We start from the raw sequence: 8504 nt of genomic DNA on the forward strand, positions 1-8504 counted from the left end.
GTGGATGGACAAGCATGGACGCTCGTGTGTGTGTGTGTGTGTGTGTGTGTGTGTGTGTGTGTGTGTGTGTGTGTGTGTGTGTGTGTGTGTGTGTGTGTGTGTGTGTGTGCGTGCATGCGTGCGTGTGTGTGTGATGTCGGTCGGGGTTTAAGCCCCCTGCACATCTGTGGTCCAGACTCAGTCCCTTCTGTTTCTATCCTCCCTCTCTCTCTCTCTCTATCTCTCTCTCTCTCTCTCTCTCTCTCTCTCTCTCCATCGTCTGCAGCAAGCCATCGAGGACCTGCAGTGTGAGGAGGAGAAGGTCAACCTCCTGACCAAGGAGCGCGCCAAGCTACAGGTGCAGACGGAGGATGTAAGTGTTGCGCTCACCAGCGGCATTATGGGATTGAGCACTTTTTTGGATTTCTTGTTTGATCTCAGCTGCGTCGGTTATTTCTTTGTGAAAGCGTATGCTCAGCAGAGGTGTGTTGTTTTGGAGGGTTTTCTTTTAACTTAATGCAACAAGTTTAGTTTCATGCCTTGTTTAAGCCTTGCCATAAGCACGATTTTGTCTTTTGCCAACAGCCATTTAAAACACACGACTGAAACTAGCCACCATATGGTCACTTGTGACTTACATACAACAAATTAGTAATAAAATGTTATCTTGTAATTGATTGCCTCTTTGGTGTCTTTCTCTGGACAACTCATTGCTGATGTCTCCAGGGCAAGTCTTTCCAATCAGCCCCGTTTGGACTTGAAGCCCAGGTGTTATATATTGCGCTGTCATTGATCAATGTCAGATGTTTCCTCACCTGACTATGGCTCTCTATCTTCCCTCTCTCTCTCTCTCTCTTTCTCTCTCTCTCTCCTCTCTCAGTTGGAGTATCTGCTGGAGCAGGAGAGGAAGCAGAGAGGCGATCTGGAGCGCAGCAGGAGGAAGTTGGAGGGGGACAGCAGGAGCACCATGGAGAACCTGACGGAGATGGAGAAGCTCAAGTTCAGCCTGGAGGACGTCATTAAGAAGTGAGTCGGCTCGTGTCCACCTCTCTCTCTCTCTCTCTCTCTCTCTCTCTCTTTATCTCTCTCTCTCTCGCTCTCTCTGCAAACCAGCATCAATTCATCTATTATAATCCTTCATGTTTGTCTGATGGCCATGTGTGTGTGTGTGTGTGTGTGTGTGTGTGTGTGTGTGTGTGTGTGTGTGTGTGTGTGTGTGTGTGTGTTTGTTTTAAATGCTTCAATGACTAGGTCAACATGCAGCCATTTTCAAAGTGTTTCTGGTTCTACAGCATTAATGCCACATGGAATAGCCAATGAGTGTATTTTATATGACTCACAGACTGACATTTTTTTTAAGGATTTTTGTTAAGCCCCTGCAGGGAAAGGGTGTTCAATGGTTTTAATCAGAAACATTCTTTAGTTTTGTTGATATTTTATTAATGTTTTTATCGGTATTAGAACGTTTTAGTTATTAGACTTATCTTTTTATGACATAATGAAACTAGATATCCTTCAATTGTAAGCTAATACTAGAACCACTTTTGTCCCATAGTGCATATCTGCTAAATGACCATAAAGTAATTTTTATATATCTGGATCTGATAATACTTGCCTTACATAGAAACAGATGTCTGGACGTCTTTCTGAGGGCCATTAAAGAGTTTTGTTGGTCCTGTGTATGTATGTGTGTGTCTCATACCCTTATCTGGTGTTTGCAAGATGCCGGGGGGCGTTCGGCATTGTCCTGACTTGTTGGCTTGCGTAGCCTAACATAAGCCCGCAGCGGAGCCGAGACTCTGTCAGTTTGCTATGAGACTGCCGCTACGTGGGAGAGCACATCAAACGTGCTGTGGCCGTAAACACAAATATGGCTGCTGACCCTTTTTTTGCACAATGCTGCACAGCGTGTATGTGTGGACCTGTTGACAGACTGAGTGAGAGTGTTTGAGGAAGGCCTGTTGAGCTCGCTGAGGTAGTTTGAAAAATGCGAGTGAAGAAAGACATGGAGGAGAGTGGGATTATCTGATAGGCGACATGTTTTGTTGGAGGTGAATTGTATCAGCTTTGCTCTCCAACCCAAGCCTGTTAAACAAGGAAGCGTTTGTCTGTTTAATTATCCCTGTCCCTCTAAAACAAACATTTTGTTGTATTCTACCACCTCTCTCTATCTCTCTCTTTCTCTTCCTCTCCTTCTCTCTCTCTCTCTCTCTGCCAGGAAAGATCTGGAGATAACCTCCACCAACATCAGGCTGGAGGCCGAGGAGAACCAGAACATCAGCCTCCAGAGGAAAAATAAGGAGTTCCAGGTGAGGCCCACAAAGATTAGGAGAAAGGGATGTGTGTGTGTGTGTGTGTGTGTGTGTGTGTGTGTGTGTGTGTGTGTGTGTGTGTGTGTGTGTGTGTGTGTGTGTGTGTGCGTGTGCGTGTGCGTGTGCGTGTGCGTGTGCGTGTGCGTGTGCGTGTGTGTGTGTTTGTGTGGTGTGTTTGAGGTTTGGGGTATACATTTATGTGTGCTCAGACAATTGTGAGAGAAGGATGTGTGTGTGTGTGTGTGTGTGTGTCTGACTGTATGCGGTGTGTTTGGAGTATACATTTATGTGTGCTCAGACAATTGTGGGAGAAGGATGTGTGTGTGGTGTTTGTGTTTGCATGTGTGTGTGCTGTATACACTGTGTGTGTGTGTGTGTGTGTGTGTGTGTGTGTAAGATGGGGGTTGTCAAGAGGAAGACAGGAGAGAGGAAGATCAGGAGGAGGGCTGGAGAAGAGAGGAGCGGAGAGGAGAGGAGAGGAGCGGAGTGGAGAGGTGGAAGGGGAGGTGGCATTCCTGTCTTTCAGCACTGCTGGGGTTCCAGGCTCTGATTTGTGAGCCCGCACCTCTCTCAGCCCCCCTGCCTGCAAGGCGATGGCAAAAACATACCTGGGGAACATATAAGCTGATAACCATCTTCAGGCCCATTCCACAGCACTGGTGGGGGGTGGCATAGCTGGGGAAGGCAGCGGGGGTGGGGGGACTTAAGGATGTGGGGGTGTGTTTTTGGAGGTTTCAACCCCAAATGCCCCGAGGCGGAGGTGTACAACTGTAAAGCCTATTCACTGATTACTAAAGCGATAACAAAGTGAGCGTGTCAACTCAGATTGTCTGCTGCTAAGACTTTAATTGCCTTCCATTTGACTTCGGTGGGCATTCGGCGAAGCTGCTGTCGATGATGACGGGAGGGAAGTTCAATTAGATTCCCGGCGTATAGATTTCAGATGGCTGTCTTATGTGCTTCGCCGGAACGACAGTATGACATCCTGTAGGAGTTTAACCCCTGTCAACGCAGCCTTTCATTTGCTGTAGGTGTTAAAATGCCTTTTAAGGCTGTATCCGGGGGAAAAAAACAGAGCTTGCCTGGCTTTCATTCCGACATTGTGTCATGGGGTAAAAAAGGCACGCGTGTTTTGCTTAGTGATTTTTACACCGGACATGCTGGCTAGGGTTTACACTAACAAAACCAGCGGCCATTGCTTATTATCTGTGGGAGATTAACATGGCATAAAAATAAATTGAGCAGACAAGCTTTAACAGCATACAGTTCTTTGGTTCTTTAAAAGGACATTTGCATTTACACACATTGCATGTGACTCTTTAGATAACACTCTCTGACGCCTGTAAAATAAATATCATGTTGTAATATGATTGTAGGTCATATGTTTGAATAATTACATCAACATAACTGTAATATCCAAAATTCATTATTCATATGATTCAGTCATATGGCATGTAGTGGTATAATGTTACTGTATGCCATGCCTTATGTTGTTAAAATATAAGTTTTACTTTAGTTTACCATCATCTTAATAATTCTAATACTGTATAGGCTATTGATATACAGTAGGATCCTACAGTAGGATGTGGCATTCTCAGTGGTGAATGGCAGGTAATATGTGAAGGTTTTACCCACTACAAGTATATAAGACGACTCGTCCCCCCCGACCGCTTTGTATTTCTGCTTCAAGATAATGAAATTAATGACTTTTGAAGTTCTATGGGGAGCGCTCAAGGAGACACATGTGAGATTTCTGTCACTGTACTTTGGGAGTGAGGTGGTGACGTCTCCTCTGTCTCGTGGATTCCAAAGAGGTGTTTACTCACTTGATTGTTCCCGTCAGCCATGATGGGTGATATGTGGACAGCCTTTCAGCCGAGCATCAATTACGGCTTGACAGACATGGGTGACGGCACTCTCGAGACAATCCCGTTTAATTAGACAATTTAGTTGAGCGACAGATGACACACACACACACACACACACACACACACACAGACACAGACACAGACACAGACACACACACACACACACACACACACACACACACACACACACACACACACACACACACACACATACACACATACACATATTCACCAGCACCAAAGACACACACACACACACACAGACACACACACACACACACACACAAAATACTGTATCAAGTGGTGGAGATGAGGAAGACTTAAAGTCAGGTAACAAGACTTAAAGAAACCCCCCTCCCACCCTCTGTTAACTCACTAGGACCCAGGGGCAGAACTACAGCCAAACACAGACGTCTTTGTCCAGGGAGGGGTGGGTTGCTGTGCGTGTGAGGGGGCCCGAAAGCCGAGCTGTGACTTGGTGAGAGTGGACATGTTTTTTTTTTTTTTTCAGGACCCCTACGTTCTCTCTCTCCTCCTCTCCTGTACAATGAAGGCTTTATGCGCCACCCACACGCTCATCGGCCAGCACACAGGTGGACCAGCTCAGAACAAAAGCTCAGCAAATTGTGCTTTTTTTTTCGTAGGCTACCTCCTCCACATTTTTTTTTTTTTTTTCATTTATCAGAGGGATAGAAGAAGAAAAACATCATCATTACACTTGGGCCATTGCATGCATGCAAGGGCCTATTAACTGACTTCAGAAAGCAGAACAACATCACAGCAAAGAAATGAGTTCCACTAAAATACTGTAATGTCAAGTCGTTTGTCTGCATCGTGTGGACTAAAATCATTCCATATTACCAGCTGGTCAGTGTTTTCTTTGATGTGGAAAACAAAAGCATAGCATGTTGTTGGACAAACTAACAGATGCAACAGCGGTAGGCTAATGATGCTAGGGCTCAGAAAGGACATGATGCTTTGGAGAAATTCGGGACTGCCTTCAACTAGACCTTGGCCAAGGACTGGTCAAAATCACAACATTAATTTTGATCATCCTCCACTGATTATGACGATCATTCATACATACTCGCTCGCATTCCAGGAAATATTTCTCAAGCATGTCAGAAAAACAATAATGTTTTATGCAACACTAATATTAACATCTGTCTGTGAGTACATTCATTAAGTCCTCTTGATTAGCTTTGTGATGTGCTGGTTAATCCTGGTCGGAGGTTTTTGAGACGTGGCCTCACCTGACCGCTCGATGAGGAATAAAGTCAGGCAGTGACAGCGGCTGTCAACGGTCGGGCCAGCGGTCCATCTCTAATTGAAGCACCGACGTGATTATTTCACTGTGGTGCACCATATGGAGCAGTTTAGACGCACACTTGCCAAATACACACGGTCATATTGCGCAGCCAAAAAACAGGAAATAAGAAGACGGGGAGAGAGAGAGAGAGAGAGAGAGAGAGAGAGAGAGAGAGAGAGAGAGAGAGAGAGAGAGAGAGAGAGAGAGAGAGAGAGAGAGAGAGAGAGAGAGAGAGAGAGAGAGAGAGGTACCAAATATACTGTACGGTTTTTTGTTCGTTCTTTAATGTTGTTGGTTTTGGTATAGTCTTTGACATATAATGGTGTCTTTCCTGTTGTTTCCAAGTCAGAGTGAGCTAACAGCATGATAGCTAGCCCACACAAACAACTGTGCCTTGGGCTGGCGGTCTCACATATGAACACAGTTTGAGATCAATTTTAATAGCGCAGTGGAATTATAGATGTAGACAGTTTTAGAAAATGTGATATTGGAACAATCTGGAAAGAGGCTAATACTAGCTCTCCCTTTCCGTCGTTTTAATGACAAGTGCTGATTCTGTGCTGACTGATAGTCCTGGAGTCCTTGAATGTTAGTCACTGTTTCCATATTTTTAAGGGTCTCATAAAAGGCCAATAGACTTGTAACCTTAATGTTCTGACCATCATTATCAGCAGGGGTCGTTTTCAAATCGTAAGTCGGGGATAATTGTGCTGGTTTTAGTGACAGCCAAATGAAAGTACTGACAAAGATCAGGCGCTGACAAGTAGCTCACTTTTCTACTTTTTAAAACGTTTTTTCAGTCATTAAACTGATTCAGAGAGACTGATAAAAAAGTAATTGAAGATATGTGTGATTGCAAGGGAAATAGAGAGAGAGAGAGAGAGAGAATGAACATGCATATAATTGACATTGAGTGTATGAATGTATGTGACATTGTGTGTGTGTGTGTGTGTGTGTGTGTGTGTGTGTGTGTCTGCATGTGTGAGTCCTGTTTTGAGAGTGAGGAGATCTTGAGGAGGGGGCGTGGAGTGCTGAGATTTGATGAGAGAGTTCTACAGCTCTGGCTCTGCTGAGCGGTGTGTGTGTGTGTGATGTGCGTGTGTGCGTGTCCATGCCTGCCGGCACATGAGAGTGTGTGAGCAGTGTGTGTGTGTGTGTGCGCGAGCGTGTGTGCGTGTATGTGTGCTGCTCTCAGTCTGACTGCTGCTTGCTGACTATGGCTGTGCTCTCTGCTGAGGTCCTCCGCTGGCATGTGAGTCTTTTATTCTTTCTGTTTTATGTCTTTTCTCTCTTTTTCTCTCCCTCTCTCTCTCTCTCTCTCTCTCTCTCCCTCTCCTCTGTTCCTTTCTCACTTCTTCACTGTGTCTAATAATGCAAGTATGTAGAGGATTTTTAACACTGAAACATAACTTTCCAAGTGTTTGTTGAGGATTTTCTATTTGCTCTAATGGTGGTAAATGCAAGTGCTGTCTTTTGTACTTTTATCTTTTGTGGCTTTAAGTTATTCAAAGTTCAGAGAAAATAATTTGTTTTAAGAGAGGGTCTTTACCTGGAGTGCCTATATTTTGTGTGTACATGTATATGTGTGTATCTGTATCTGTGTCTGTCTGTCTGTCTGTCTGTCTATCTCTCTGTCTCTCTCTCTCTCTCTGTGAGTGTGTGTGTGTGTGTGTGTGTGTGTGTGTGTGTGTGTGTGTGTGTGTGTGTGTGTGTGTGTGTGTGTGTGTGTGTGCATGTGTGTGTGAGACTCAGTGAGTGTTTGCATGTATGTGTCAGTGAGTGCATGTGTGTGCTAGTAGTGTGAAGCACTATTCCATTGTCTGTCTGTCTGCCTCTTCATGTGTGGATGTCTTTATGGTGTGTGTGTGTGCTGAGATATCTCTGCCTGCCTGTGTATGCGTGTGTGTGTGTGTGTTTGTGTGTGTGTGTGTGTGTGTGTGTGTGTGTGTGTGTGTGTGTGTCTGTGTCTGTGTGCGGGCCCGGAACCACCGGTGGTTTCTGAGTCCTACCGCAGCGCTGAGGTTGTGTGTGTGTCACAGGATGTCCTCCAGCTATATGGCTTGTCAGACATACCTCCCGACACAGACACAACAAGATAGAAAGCCGAGATACATGCTAACCTGCCAGGGGACACGACACCTATGATCATAAATCTGAAACAGAGCCAGCAGAGTCTTTTGCAGCCAAACACCGAGCTAAAGCGATCCCTCTTTATCTGTATAGATTTCCAGGTCAGTTCTAGAGACAAGAGAGAGAGAGAGATAGAGAAAGAAAGAAAGAGGGGGAGAGAGTGAGTGAGGAAAGGAGAGAGAAGAGAATGAGAAAGAGACAAGGGAAAGGAGGATATGGGGGCAGAGACGGAGAGGGGGAGAATGAAGGATGAAGAAAGAGAGGAAGAGTTGGGAGGGGGAGCAGAAACAGTGTAACATTGAGAGGGGAGGAATAAGAGAGAGAGAGGGAGAGAGAGAGAGAGAAAGAGAGACCAGATTGGGTAGAGGAGGTGCAAAAGCAGAGGTTCTTTGCAATTTGAGAGCGAGTGGATGAGTAGCTGGAATGGAATGGCAGATTTGTGGTTTTGAACTCAGGGTTTGACCCTGTGCTGTTTCACGAGAATGGGAATTTCAGCACCGTCCATTCATTCAATACGCTGGTCTTCCCTGTGGTTAAACACTTTGTAATTCAGAGACCACTGTAGTTGGCAACTTAAGCACGGCAAGTCAAGTTATGACTTTGGCCTTGGTGAAACCTGTGACTCTTCAAACCACTGATAAGGTGACATTTGATATGAGGAGTTCTGTGAGCATTGAAAGGATTACAAATCTTGAGTATTTCCTTTTAACTAACACAGATGAGAGGAACGACCCAGTCTGTTTTGGATTACCAAGACGTTTTTCTTGTCAGAAGCGCTTCCTCATTTTAAAGGGTCACCTTTTAAAAGGAAGATTTCTCAGAAGCAAAACAACCTTCTATTCAGGGGTTAATGACACGTTGTGGAAAGTGGAACCACCAACGTGACCCCCCTCATACCATCTCCTT

The 8504-nt window shown here is 45.0% G+C and overlaps 1 protein-coding gene across 1 annotated transcript in view; it reads left to right on the forward strand.

Moving 5' to 3' along the window:
• LOC134069925 (myosin-16) overlaps positions 1–8504 on the forward strand; it is a 52073-nt gene that overhangs the window by 17590 nt on the left and 25979 nt on the right. Inside the window, exons 4-6 of the mRNA XM_062526070.1 lie at positions 266–352; positions 860–1005; positions 2198–2288. Of these exons, the coding sequence (XP_062382054.1) occupies positions 266–352; positions 860–1005; positions 2198–2288 (324 nt within the window). The remainder of the gene's footprint in view (positions 1–265; positions 353–859; positions 1006–2197; positions 2289–8504) is intronic.

This window comes from Sardina pilchardus, chromosome 22 (genome assembly GCF_963854185.1).
Source record: "Sardina pilchardus chromosome 22, fSarPil1.1, whole genome shotgun sequence".
Taxonomy (NCBI): Eukaryota; Metazoa; Chordata; class Actinopteri; order Clupeiformes; family Clupeidae; genus Sardina; species Sardina pilchardus.